Source organism: Saccostrea echinata, unplaced genomic scaffold, assembly GCF_033153115.1.
Source record: "Saccostrea echinata isolate AGI-Se365-2 ecotype Australia unplaced genomic scaffold, CSIRO_AGI_Sech_v1 ptg000033l, whole genome shotgun sequence".
NCBI lineage: Eukaryota > Metazoa > Mollusca > Bivalvia > Ostreida > Ostreidae > Saccostrea > Saccostrea echinata.
This window is the reverse complement of record NW_026889782.1, coordinates 19,880,117-19,894,561: the sequence shown is the minus strand read 5'-3', so window position 1 is coordinate 19,894,561 and position 14,445 is coordinate 19,880,117. Positions and strand designations below refer to the sequence as shown.

General features: G+C 34.0%; 1 protein-coding gene across 1 annotated transcript; it reads right to left on the bottom strand.

Moving 5' to 3' along the window:
* Positions 1-1,137: 1,137 nt before the first annotated feature.
* Positions 1,138-14,255, bottom strand: LOC133198730 (signal recognition particle 19 kDa protein-like). The gene is made up of 5 exons (XM_061334742.1): positions 14,155-14,255; positions 7,293-7,368; positions 6,945-7,016; positions 6,049-6,160; positions 1,138-2,130 (listed from the first exon to the last, which is right to left on the bottom strand). The coding sequence occupies exons 1-5, from the start codon at positions 14,220-14,222 to the stop codon at positions 1,997-1,999; spliced, it is 462 nt and encodes a 153-aa protein (XP_061190726.1). The 5' UTR covers positions 14,223-14,255; the 3' UTR covers positions 1,138-1,996.
* Between the last annotated feature and the right edge of the window lie 190 nt (positions 14,256-14,445).

Genomic DNA, 14,445 nt, shown 5'->3' with positions numbered 1-14,445 from the left:
TATTTAACAGAATTGATGCATTTTCACTATATTATCAATGGAGTCCCACCCTTACACCAGAACATCTGACTTAGAGGCCATGATTCCTGAAGAAGCACTCTTGTTCATCATAACTACACACTTAGTATACTCTATCACCAGGAGCAGAAAAGAAAATTTTCAAGAATTAATACTTTTTCACTATATAATCAATAGAGCCTCCCCCCCCCTCCCCCTTCCCCAACCCTTGGGCCATGAATTCACAATTTTGGAAAAAGCATCTTTGTGCACCATTACTATGCATTTAGTTTGTTTAAATAATACCCAGGAGCAGAGAAGAAGATTTTCAAAGTATTACTGCATTTTCAGTATATAATCAATAGAGCCCCGTCCTAACACCTGAACCCCTGACCCAGGGGCCATGAAATTCAAAATTTTGGAAAAGGCATCATTGTTTGTCATAACCATGCACTTAGTTTGATTAAATAATACCCAGGAGAAGAGAAGAAGATTTTCAAAGAAATAATGCACTTTCACCATATAGCCCCAGCCTAGCACCAGAACCCCTGACTCTGGGGCCATGAATTTCACAATTTAGGTAGAGGGCCCAATGCTTATTACAATCATGCCAACAGTTTGACTACTTGATGTCCAGGAGTAAAGAAGATTTTTAAAGATTGCATCAATTTTTGTGGTTTTAGCCCCACTCCTGGGGCCACAGGGGGGCAGGGACCATGAAATTCACAATTTTTGTTCCCCTTCACCCAAAGATGCTATATGCCAAAATTGGTTAAAATTGGTCAAGTGGTTCTAGAGAAGAAGTTGAAAATGTTCAAAAGTTGACGCATGACGGACGATGCACGATGACAGATAAAAACAGATAGCAATAGGTCACCTGAGTGACTCAGGGGACATAAAAATAATTAATTAATCAATCAAAAAATAAAGTCTATGAAAATATGTTTGCTCCATATGGTTCAAAATCATTGTACCTCTTACAAATGTGGGTAACAATAAAGAAATGCACAAATGAATCACTGATTATTGTTCTCAATTTAAAATAAAGTCTATGAAAATATGTTTGCTCCGTATGGTTCAAATCATTGTACCTCTTACAAATGTGGGTAACAATAAAGAAATGCACAAATTAATCACTGATTATTGTTCTCAATTTATTTTTACATGTATTCAAAATAATCTTCTACATAAAATGTAACAATTCATATGTCCTAGTTAAATTTACAAAAATCATCATCATTTAATAGAATTCTTTTCACCTCCTGTAGACAGTTTTCATTTCAAAAAAAAACTGTCATTGTTTAGAAATTTTTGATTCATTAATAGTAATACATGTATCTGTTTCAGTTTAAGGTATGGATTGTTTCAAATAAAAAAGCAATGTATAAACATAACATTTTGAATAGGTTTTATTTCAATCTTATTAAAACCAGATCCTTTGTTCTGGTCAAATGGAACATGAAAAAAAATTCACCAGGGATCCAAAACATCACTTTTGAATTCACCTCAGATTGACCTTCAATCTAACCAATCAGTGCATAGCAATCTGTATACAATGTATCATGTAAAGTTCAAGTTGAAACCATTGAGAAGTCTCTGAAATACAATTTTTCCACACAACTGTGTAGCAGATTTTTGTACATAAATACTCAAATTAAAAAGAGTACAATATGGTAATTATAATGTTATGACAATTCTAACTTTAAGGATGTAAAAACACACAATCTATAATAAATATTATATTGACACAAGAAGTTTTTACAGATGCCATATTAATACAGAATCAGTCTTTATTCTTAACACAAAAATGAAAATTTGAATATTCCAACACATTCAACAGACACAGACCAACTCAGGTTTTCCATCTATACACATACAGTGTACCATATTAATATTTGTCCTCTTCCCTATTCTCTCACACACATTTATTCAGACTCTCCCTGTCTGTATATCCCTGATTACATCCCTTTGCACCATGTCTATTTATATACATCCCTGCTTACTTCCCTTTGCGACCTTTCTTTGTTTTGGTGGTAGTTTGCTGTTGTGCTGGGGCAGGTTGTGATGAGGCAGCTTGGATCCTTGTTTTCAATTTTGGAATTTTCTCACATATAACCTCCATTATCGCTCTTCCTGGAAAAAATAAGGCCAGCTTTTTTAATAAATCAGTGAAAAATCTCAATTATTTTTTTTTTATTACGTAAAACTTCAGCCCTTCTGCAGTTTCTTAGACCACAATATCAACTCAACAAAATCATTTAATTATTGAGAAGTTACTCTACAACTATCGCTCAAAGCAATTTTTAGTTTGTTATTGAGAAGACATTTTAATATCCTTCAGAGTTTGCTGCTATCTTAGCTTTTACAAAGCTCTAAGGGAGAGAACTACCTAAGATTTGTCAATGAAATATGTTCAAAACAAACAGAAACAATGTCCTTGATGAAGTTTCTTATTTAACGTGTATGGAAGTGTATTGTGTTGATCAATGTCATAGCCAGCAGCAAACAGGAATTGACTATGAGATTGATCAACCTAATATAATCCGTAGACAGTCACTAACATAGTTATTCATGATATATTTTTCAAGAGGACCATAGAGAGAACATACAGTACCGACCAGACACAACCTAACAGAAAGCGAACCCAAAGCGCATCCCGGGTTCGCTGCCTGGGTTCGCTTGGGGTTCGCTATAGCGGACCCCGTGCGAACCCGGAGCGCATCCCGAGCGAACCCGCAGCGGACCCAGAGCGAACGCCGAAAGCGAACCCCAAATTCAGTAGCGAACCCAGCAAGCGAACGCGCGTTCGGTGTTGCGTAACTGATCTGTCAATCAGGATTAGCGATAAGACGTGTTAACCAATCAGCGCGTCGACCGATCAGCATGCCAGTTTGTCATTCGATGTAAATAAAACATTCTACAAGCAAAGCGTGTTTATGTACAGTGTGAAATTATTATTAACATGATTAAAAAAATATTTATATTTATAAATTAATATCTAGGTAGCATGTTATATTTACACATTTATTTTCTTTATTTTTTATTTTTAAAATCCATCTATTTATATTGCGTAAATTTATCAGACAGAAAGTTCTTAAATGTATAAAAGAAAATAATGGTTATCACAATTGTTACTAAAAAAGAAAAAAAAAAAGTATTTTGACAAATTATAACATTTCATTATCTCAAGATACTGTACAAGAGTATGTATATGTACGTGTTTTCATTCAATTATTTTATTTTTATAATTCTAATTTACATTTTTGTTTAAATCCAGATCAACATCAAAATTATTAATCTTCTTAATTGAAAAAAAGTAAAAAAAAAAAAATAAATAAATAAATAAATAAATACATAAAAAAAAAAATGAATAAAGAACAGCATAAATGTACATGTACAGTATGTCCAATCGTAAACTGCTATGATATTATTTTGATTTATCTTTTACAAAAAATAATGTAAAGCTTGATTTACCTTGTTTTTATTATTATTATTATTATTATTATTATTATTAACTGAAATAAAAAGAAGAAAAAAAACAACGCGCGATTTACATGTACATTATTGAACGAACTAATTATCGGTAGTAAATAAGCAATATAATAAGTCGTACAGTATTGTATTCTTTTAAATAGCGTAACTTTAAATGATTAAGCGTATAGTTAAGATGTTTAACGAATTTTTTTTCTCTGATGATGGGTCACGTTAACTGCTTATTGTGGTCATGATATTTTTATATCAATACATCAGAAATGTACATTTTTACAAAAAAAATATTAATTCCAAATACTTACATAAATAAATAGTCGACAAATGTACACGACATGATTGTCGGGGTTACTTTTTATCCCTGATACTTATTATTATTTTAATTTCTGCAGATGAATGAATTTAAAAAAAAAATGCTGATTTTTGAATTCATAAATGGAAAGATGAATATAAGTATTCATTCATTATTTAGGCCACTTTTTAAAATTTTTTTACCCCCATACTGCATATTATAAAATCCAATAGAATCAAAACTCACAGTCAACCTATATCATATGATAGAACATGAGTCGGAGAATTACATTAATAATTATTTGTAATCTAAAATACCTATTAAATCTTATTTACATGTAGTTTCAAAAATATTTTTTTTATATAATTTTTTTTCCAGTTTTCCAAAGTCGATTAATTGCAGCAGTAAATATTTTTAATCTAAAATATCTATTAATAAGTTTGTTTTTTTTTTTGTTTTTTTTTTGTTTTTTTTTTAATATCCACTCCTTAATATTTTTAACTATTTTGTGTAAAACGTGATCGTTCGTGTATGTTGTCAACAATAACATTGCAGCCACTGTACATGCACATGTATCGATCGCCACAAAAACAACAATGATCGATTTCACTGCTGTATTTGGAATAAACAAGGGGCGGAGCTTACTGGCGGCAAGATTAAAGCGGGGTCCGCTTCGCGCATGAGTGCGTAAAGCGAACCCTGAAAGCGAACGCCGGGTTCGCTCTAGCGGACCCAGAGCTGACCCCGAGCGAACGCAGAGCGAACCCGAAGCGAACCCAGAGCGTACCCAAAATTTCTGAAAGCGGACCCGTAGCGGACCCCGAGAGAACCCAGAAAGCGAACCCGGGGTGCGCTTTGGGTTCGCTCTGGTGTTAGGTTGTGTCCGGTCGGTACTGTAAACTAAAATATACTTAATTAAATAATAACATCAAAGTAATATTAGGTTGTTAGGTGTCTGCCCTATTGTCAGATATAAATTATCACAGCAGAAGCAGAAATATACCCAGCAGTCATGTAGGTGTCATGTTTAAACCAATGACTGTGCAGCTTTTCATGCTGAGAGGAAATAAGGGTATCTTCATACTGTAGATTCCTACGGGATTAGTTATCGGGTATTTTTGTGAGAAGCACCACTCGCAAAATAAATTTATTTGCTTTTAATTTTTGGTGTTGAAATCCACTTAAAACCTCTTCATCAACAGACCACTCCAGAATTATTGTTTTTGTGATTTGAAGTCAAGAGCTATTTTGCTATACATGTATTAAGTACTCGCGAAAAATAGGAAATCTTCAGTATTTGTTTGACAAACTGTAAAAATTTTTTTCTCTTCATATTACAAGTCTGTCAAGACCATAGACTTTTGAAAAGTGGTGACGTGCATATATTTATGTCACGCGAAACAATCAATCAGTGACATAGACTGTTTGCTGAGGAAAGTTGCATAAATTTCACCAAGTTTAGTTGGTGAAACGATTGTTTCCTACAATTAAAAGGTTCCGCTTACTTCATCTCCTTGTTTGTCAGTAACACCTGACAGTAAAAATGTTTTAATGATTGATATTAGTTTTTTTCTCTCTTCATGCAACTGTGATCATAATGTACAACCCAGAATTTTTACTATATAAGAAAACTTTCTTATTTTTTTTTTTTTTTTTTTGTCCAATTATGTGATCTTAAAATGAAACTTTGCAATTTTCATAATTTTGTCAATATATATATCAAAGACCCTGGACAGTTGTTTAAACAATGTTGATTTATGTACCAGAAGAAGATTTGCTAATTTTGAATGATAAAAAAAATCCAGTGGTTCTAGAGAAGAAAGTGTTTTTGTTTGTTTGTTTAATGTCCCTTTGAAATTTTTTTCACTTATATTGTACATTGAAATACCATCACTTGCAAGGAGAGGACTGCAAATTAAGACCTGTACTAGGCACACACAGCCTTTGAGCAGTGAGGGATCTCAGTTTATACTGTCTCATAGGTGGATTTCAACCTGCGATGTAACTAAGGATCAACTCCTTACTCTGTGACTCAGAGCAAACGCCCTAACCACTGCGCCTCATGGGTGACTATGGCAATTTGACATTATAACAGGTACAACTACACATACACATACATATATATAGTCAGATTCTATATACTTTTCCAAAAAAATAAGATACTTTTACAATTTACCCCTTGGCTCAACCAAACTAAGAATCTCTGTAAGGCAGAATCCTGCCTAAATATTACTGCTCTGTTGGAGATTAAATCGTCATTTTAGTCTTACTTGTTTTGAACTCTGGATTTAGAAATCCACCATTTTCATCTCTGAATTGGATTCTGATACGACCTCGAACTTTTGGGTCTCGGTGATCAAGCTCTCGGGGATATACTTTATTCTGAAAAAATTAAAGATACATGTTCAGTTGAACTTTGTATCTCGAACACCGATATTTCAAATACTATCAATACTTTAAAGTCATTGGGAAGTCCCAACCAATTATTCTTTAAGTATTTTACCCTCGATATCTCGAATCCTTCAATACATGTATCTCAAAGTTTTTCCTCACTCCCATTGAGTTCGAGAAAACAAGATTTGACTGTAGATAAAACAAATTTCTCCTCTATTTCTTATGAAAACTAATTGATTTGACAACTCTAATTATATGCTTTTGATATATCCGATCTACTGTAAATGTGTTAATGCCAAACTTGGCTACCAAGACAACAAAATGGTTTCTGATTTTTTAACACAGTGAAAAGTTAAGTTCTATATAAAGAAACCCTAATTACTATTCCTATACACAATGCAACCTGTTTATCTTGCAAGAGGAGAAGACTGATAGGTTTTAAAAGTTATGCTCTATTACACTTGACGACTTTGAAGTTGATATCAAATTATGTAATATGCTTCTTTGGTCATCCATGATTATACAGCAGACATAATTTGGTATATAAAAAATTTTGTAGAGTCATGCAGGTTGACGAATCTAATCAATTATTCATCATACTTATTTGAAATAAATTTAATTTTTTTGGAAAAGGGGAGGTGGTGATTATGAATTCTGATGTAAATGTTTGTTTTTATTTTTTTTTCCAACCTTCTGATTTCAGTTTTGGAAAAAAAATTCTTCAAAAAACAAGTAATGAGAGACTGGCCTTCTATTAGTAAATATTTCATACCTCAATTCCTATATTGAAGCCTGTTGCTAAAAGTACATCTTTAATTTCATTGTACGTTGGATTGTCAACACACTGAAAAAAAAAATTGACAAATTAAAACATTTAAACAAATATATATTATTACATGCACTCAGAATCACAGTTCACTAGTTTAATTGAATTGTATAATTTATAGAGAAGTGCATATAAATCAATTTGTTGAATAGACTTGTCTGTGTCTTGTCCAATGTTGACTGAATAAACACAAGATAGTCCTTTCTTTCCACAGTCTTTGATTTACTTTTTAAGGGAGAATATAAAGGGGTCATTCAGGGGTTAATCAAGACCCCTGCTTTATTAAATACATACTTTGTCTTTTGGAAGCCTTCTTCCCTCTGTCACTGTTTTTCGGCTGTTTATATAAGCTGGATAGATGCACAGCCATCTGAAAGATATTAGGTAGTATTTAGAATATTATTGATAAATATATTAATTAAAAAGCTTATTTATATAACATCATAAGAAATGATGCAAAATTTTAACTAATCTCTTATAACTCTACCAAAGTTAGAATTGAAATAAGAACCTTTAACATGTTTAATATGGCTAAAATTAAAGAAAATTGTCATGAGTGGTATTCCAGTTTGGTCTGAATATGAAGTTCAACTACTTATCTTTGTTAAAAACAAAATAAATTAACTTGAAGTTGTCCATTCTGAGACTCACGATGTGTTGATGATCTTTTCATTATTACAATACAGTAGTAATGCTGTATAATCTTTTATTAATTTTTATTTGTGTTACGGTGTTGTAATACTTATTTGTCACAACTATAGAAAAATTGCCGCTGAAAGCAGGCCATCTTTAAACAAGAGGCCCATGGGCCACAACGCTCACCTGAATAACTTTGGCCCTGCTGTTCTTCACCAGATGATCTTTTTGTAATACCTATTGTGGCCCCGCCCTACCCACGGAGATCATGATTTTAACGATTTAAAATCTACAGTACCCTAGGATGTTTCCATATAAGTTTCAGCTTTACTGGCCAAGAGGTTCTTGATGAGAAAATTTTTAAAGATTTTTCCTATATATTTCAATGTAAAACTTGGATTCCCTATTGTGGCCCCGCCCTACACCCAGGGGTCAAGATTTGAATTCTTTAGAATTTACGCTGCCCCAGGATGCTTCTACAAAAGTCTTAGCTTTTCTGACCAAGTGGTTCTTGAGAAGAAGATTTTTTTTTCTATATATTTCAATATAAAAATTGGATTTCCTATTGTGGCCCCGCCCTTTCCCCGGGGGTCATGATTTTAACAATTTAAAATCTACACTACCCCAGGATGCTTCAACATAAGTTTCAGCTTTTCTGGCCCAGTGGTTCTTGAGAAGAAGATTTTTAAAGATTTTTTCTACGTATTTCAATGTAAAACTTGGATTCCCTATTGTGGCCCCGCCCTTTCCCCGGGGGTCATGATTTTTACAATTTAGAATTTACACTACCCCAGGATGCTTCCACATAAGTTTCAGTTTGTCTGGCTAAGTGGTTCTTGAGAAGAAGATTTTTAAAGATTTTTTCTACGTATTTCAATGTAAAACTTGGATTCCCTATTGTGGCCCCGCCCTTTCCCAGGGGGTCATGACTTTAACAATTTAGAATCTACACTACCAAAGGATGCTTCAACATAAGTTTCAGCTTTTCTGGCCCAATGGTTCTTGAGAAGAAGATTTTTAAAGATTTTTTTCTATATATTTCAATGTAAAACTTTGATTCCCTATTGTGGCCCCGCCCTTCCCCCGGGGGTCATGATTTTTACAATTTAGAATCTACACTACCCCAGGATGCTTCCACATAAGTTTCAGTTTTTCTGGCCCAGTGGTTCTTGAGAAGAAGATTTTTAAAGATTTTTTTCTATATATTTCAATGTAAAACTTGGATTCCCTATTGTGGCCCCGCCCTTCCCCCGGGGGTCATGATTTTTACAATTTAGAATCTACACTACCCCAGGATGCTTCCACATAAGTTTCAGTTTTTCTGGCCCAGTGGTTCTTGAGAAGAAGATTTTTAAAGATTTTTTTCTATGTATTTCAATGTAAAATTTGGATTCCCTATTGTGGCCCCGCCCTTTCCCCGGGGGTCATGATTTTTACAATTTAGAATCTACACTACCCCAGAATGTTTCCACCTAAGTTTCAGCTTTTCTGGCCCAGTGGTTCTTGAGAAGAAGATTTTTTAATGACCCCACCCTATTTTTGTCTTTTCTTGATTATCTCCCCTTGTAAGGGGGTTTGGCCCTTTATTTTAACAATTTAAACTCCCCTTCACTCAAGGATGCTTTGTACCAAATTTGGTTAAAATTGGCCCAGTGGTTCTTGAGAAGAAGTTGAAAATGTGAAAAGTTTACAGACGGACGGACGGACAGACGGACGGACAGACGACGGACAACGGGTGATCAGAAAAGCTCACTTGAGCCTTCAGCTCAGGTGAGCTAAAAATTGTTTGCTTGCCCTCTCCCTATCGACTGACTAAAAATAGTCCAACTCAAATTTTTTTTAAATCCTCCAGGAAACTATAATTATTTTCTTTTATTCATCCCAGAATCTTCACATCCTGTCAACAACTATTGTAATTACTGTATTTATTAATACCTTCAATTTTAATAGATTTTGAAAATTCAGCATTGATGTTGAAATTTTTTAAGATAAAGTTCCCACCTACCTACAGACCATTTTTTTCTGAGTTGGGAGAGGGCAAACATTAATATTTCAAAGACAGCCTCAGTAACATTTATACAATTTTTTTTAAAAATGATACTTGCTAAAAATTCAAGATATCATTTTCTTTTTTAACAAACAGATCTTTTTTTTAATATTATCAAGGAATATTATGTTACTCTATTTCAGTTGCCATGAACTTCATTATCATAAACAGTGGTATCTTCGACTTGAATACCATGGATATGTTGAAGTCATTTGGAAGTCCATCTATATACTCTCTCTTTTATAATATATTTTACCTCATTATCTCGAATCAAAGTTCGACTATAATTTGTAAACCTTTTTTCCTGGTTATCACAAGAATGTAATTTGGGCAATTGACAGGGAATTGCAGTCTAGATTTGATTTTCAGCAGAAAAAAAGGATAAGGCCAGATTCTATACCTGTGATAATTAGCTCTCATATTCCAACCATTGACAGATTTGACACATAATGTTTTCTATCTTGTTGAAATTTACACATGTTGTCAATCATGCCTTTAGTGCCATAATGTGTCTGCATAAAATATGTATTAAAGGTCATTTAATGGACTGACACTGTCACAACCAGTTACAAGAACAGAATTAATGCATCCAATGCATATATACTATACACACTTGCTCTTTTAAAATGTCAAAACCTTGAAAAAGCACAGTAATGGGACACTATTTTACATCGTTAAAATAATCTGACAGTGAGTAAAAAGTGCATCTTGGGACGGTCCCTCACCACAGTTAGAATACCTCCCATATAGGCCTACTCGCAAGTGAAGCAGAAAAATTTCAGAATCGCTCCGAAAAAACTTTGGAGAAAACAAATGAAGTTACATTGAAAATAACCACAAAATTAATCATAATAACTAGCACAGAAAGCTTTCATGACAACATCTGGGCAAAGAGAAAATCTGAACTATGTACATTGATCCAAATGATTTTTTACACAGTAATTTTTGAACCCACAAAGTCAATTCTTTGTAAATTGCATCTAACCGCAAAAGCACCATTCTCACAGTAACAACAAAACTTCACCAAAAACCAAACTCTCCTTGATTTAAAATTTTTTAAATGGATATTGTGTCGTATAGTAGATTAATCATTCCTTCTTAAAATTTTACACTTTTATAAAAGACTTCCTTATGGAAATGCAACTACATGTGTAACATACACATGACGACACAGTGTTGATCTTCCAATATCTTGTACACTTTGAGGGGGTGCTTGGATCTAGAGTAAAAGCGACTCACTAAATAAAAAAACTGCACTCATCCCAGAAACATTCTAAGCCTTTTTGAGAGTGAGGATACCTTCCAAACAAAATAATCTATACAATGGAAGAATTAAACACATTTTCTCAAGTGAGTTGTTATATGGGTTTTTTTTGCTCCTGACAAATTGATCCAGCATGTTGACATTCTTAACTCTCTAAATTGTTCGAAGTTTATATGTTTGTTTGAAATAAGCTCTCTAGTCAACCCTTGGCAGGTTTAGTTTCCTACATTTCAAATACGCAGACTGCAATCTATTGATAAACTAGCTGGGTCTGTAGGACAGTTTATCTACATATTGACATTAAAAGAATAAATGAAAATCATTGGTATTAGGTAAAAAAAAAAAGAGAGAGAGAGAAGAGAGCTTTGTACCATAAACAGAATTATATTTTAGCTATTTTATTAATATTTATCGATATATTATTATTTTTGCTTCTCTAAGTCTAGAAGATTACCGAAATATGAAAAAATCCCCCAAATAACATTTGTCAAACCTAGCTAGCTGCAGAACTTAATTAGCTCACTGGTCTGAAAATATCAGGCTAATAATGACCAGAGAGCTTCAGTGTCACTCATTGAAAAAAAAATGCATATTTAATGCCCCCAAAAATGAGCTGTTTCTCAATTCATTTCCTTGTACATGTTGTACAGTAAAACTTGTTTAGTACGAACACGGATATAGTGAAGTTTTCTTGGATCCCCAGCTATATAAATTTTATGAATTCCTTATATGGATATAATCAATTAATTTCACAGGTCACTCTGACTTCGTTATAACCGAATTTTACTGTACGAGGGGCATTTCAAAAGTTCTGGCAACTGGTATATAAAATTTTAACTATGTTACGGATTAAAATGACTCTGATACCACTGTAAAGCTTAGGCAAATATGCGTTAGTAGTGGCGTCATTTTACATTCAAATGACGTATAGGTCTGCTAAAATGACGTCATAATTAGGTATACTCTGTATACTGGGCGTAAAAATGACTGATAAGGAGAACAATTTTTTTGTTGAGCAAAGAGCGTATCGCAAAATTCGCTCATTGCTTGGCTTTACGGCAACAGATATAAAAGCTGATTTAGATGTAGTATAGAGAGAGCATGCTGTTTCATATCGAGCAATAGCAAGATGGGTTGTTCAATTTAGAGAGGGTAGAAAATCAATTGAAGATGACCCCCGTTCGGGGCGTCCAGTTTGTGCATATGGTGAAAAAGAAATCGTCACTGTTCAAAATACAATAGCTGATGATGCTAGATATACAGTTGAGGAAATAGCAGACTTAACTAACATTAATTCGTCAGCAGTTTCTTGTATTTTAAAAGAAAACTTAAAGCTTAGGAAAGTCTGTGCTAGATGGGTGCCGCATCTTCTCTCAGAAGAGCAAAAGCGCATACGGGTAGAAATGGCTTCACAGTTACTAACAATTTATGAAGATTGTGACAAAAGGCAAATAAATGAGATTGTAACTGGTGATGAAACATGGATATATTTTTTTGAACCGGAAACTAAGCTCAATAATAAAGTTTGGATCAGTGAAAATGATACAAGGCCTCAAATTGCACGCAGAAACCGGTCTGTCCGGAGAGTACTGTACGCCTTATTTTTTGATTCTAAAGGCCTGTTGCTCAAGTTCCGGTTCTAGAACACAGCAGTGTTACTGGTCAATTTTATGCAAGGAATGTCTTGTCTCAGGTTGTAGAGCACTATAAAATGACCCGACCAACAACCAGTACTAGAGGAATAAAGCTCCTCCATGACAACACACCTGCCCATAGATCAGAGGTATTAACCAAATATTTAAAGGAAAATGGTATTGCCGTTTTACCACATCCACCCTACAGTCCTGACCTAGCTCCATGCGATTTTTGGTTGAATGCCGTCATCAAAGAAGCCCTCCGAGGACGGCGATTTGAAAGTCGTCATGCAGTCGGAAGTGCCGTATTCCAGTGTATGAAGCGTACACCGAAAGAGGACTATAGGGCAGCATTTTCCACGTGGATTTCAAGACTGAAAAAGTGTGTCCAGGTCAACAGAGACTATTTTGAGTGATTGATATAATTTAATTTATGATAATGATGCTCATTAATTTACTGCACACCAGTTGCCAGAACTTTTTAAATGCCCCTCATATAGTTCAAGTGTATTTGCTAACAATGAACATATTCTGTTACTACTTCCACAACAAAACTGTTCTTAGCAAGTAATGTACGAACTGCATTGGATTGAATTGTCTTGCCACCCAAAATGAAAGTTTAAATTTTTTAAATTTTCACTGATCTCCATTTCATGCCCAGGAGGGCTATTAACAATGGTTTTGGGTAATGTTTTGATGTGAAGGTAGTAAAAGAATAAGCTAGGAACACACGGTTAGTAATATATTGAGATGGCTATTTAAACATACAAAGAAATCAATTTAAAAAAAAAAACAGCACACTTTTTGTGCGCAATAATGCACAGTTTTTTTCAGACCAGCGAGCTACAGATCAGTTAGATAGAACGTTCTATCGTTAAAATGATATTGTCCTACGGACCCGGTTTAACGATAGAATTCGTTCCATGTATTGGCAATGTTGCAAAATAAACACAGGCGATAACTCGTACTCTGTGCATTTTCTATGAACAATCCAGAGAGTTCCGAATATCAACATGGCGTTAAATTTAAAGTGAGGAAAAAACGTTGAGAAAATAAGTTGAATTTTTGAATTTATATGGATTTTTTTTTAGGTTAAAAGACATATACCATCTCAAAAAGGTTTGTTATGATTAATTTGGTAGTTATTTTTCAGTGCAACTCATTTTGTATTCTTCAAAATCATTTCGGAGTGGATCCACTCCGATTTGCTACATTGCAAGTATACGGGACGTATTCTAACTGTGGTGATGGCTTGTCCCGGGACACAGTTAGATTATTCTAACTACAGATCAGTAGCTGCTGCATGACAATCAATTTTTTTTTTCCTCCAAAGAGATAAACGTACACAACGTCAGCTAGGTAAGAATGGCTTAATAACAACATAACCAATTTAAAACTCTATGTAGGCATTTAACCTACCAAACATGTTTACATGTGGAAACGTGACAGCTGTTCAGTGTTTTTGCAAAGTTTCCATCTGGTGTACTGAGAGACCGTCACAAAGGATTATCCCTAATCAGACAAGCTTAGCCGTCTGTAAAATGGACAGTGATTTATTTCTGGCGATAATCATACCTTTCTCTGTCTGTGTACTTAAAATCAGGGTTCCAAGGACGAGCTTGTGTAGGTTGCTGCTGTGCCATGTCGTCAGAAAAAATTATCCACTAATGGTATCAATGTCAATTTCTTTCTTAAATTTCTACGTAAATATACATGCTGTTAAGCGCCTACTTGACCATGCTGTGACACTCTCAATACAAAATGTAAATAAAATAAATTAAGATAGAAAAGGAATTTTATTTGAATCATCATTTAGTCAAATAATATTGGTGTCCATCATTTTTAATAGTTTTTCCGTCAGGAATT

Excerpts from the sequence above, each read along its gene's own strand:
- LOC133198730 (XM_061334742.1), bottom strand. The coding sequence starts at position 14,222 with ATGGCACAGCAGCAACCTACACAAGCTCGTCCTTGGAACCCTGATTTT. Across the intron at positions 7,017-7,292 it reads GAAGGCTTCCAAAAGACAAA|TGTGTTGACAATCCAACGTA; the intron begins GTATGTATTTAA and ends TTTTTTTTTCAG. Across the intron at positions 6,161-6,944 it reads GCTTCAATATAGGAATTGAG|AATAAAGTATATCCCCGAGA; the intron begins GTATGAAATATT and ends TAATTTTTTCAG.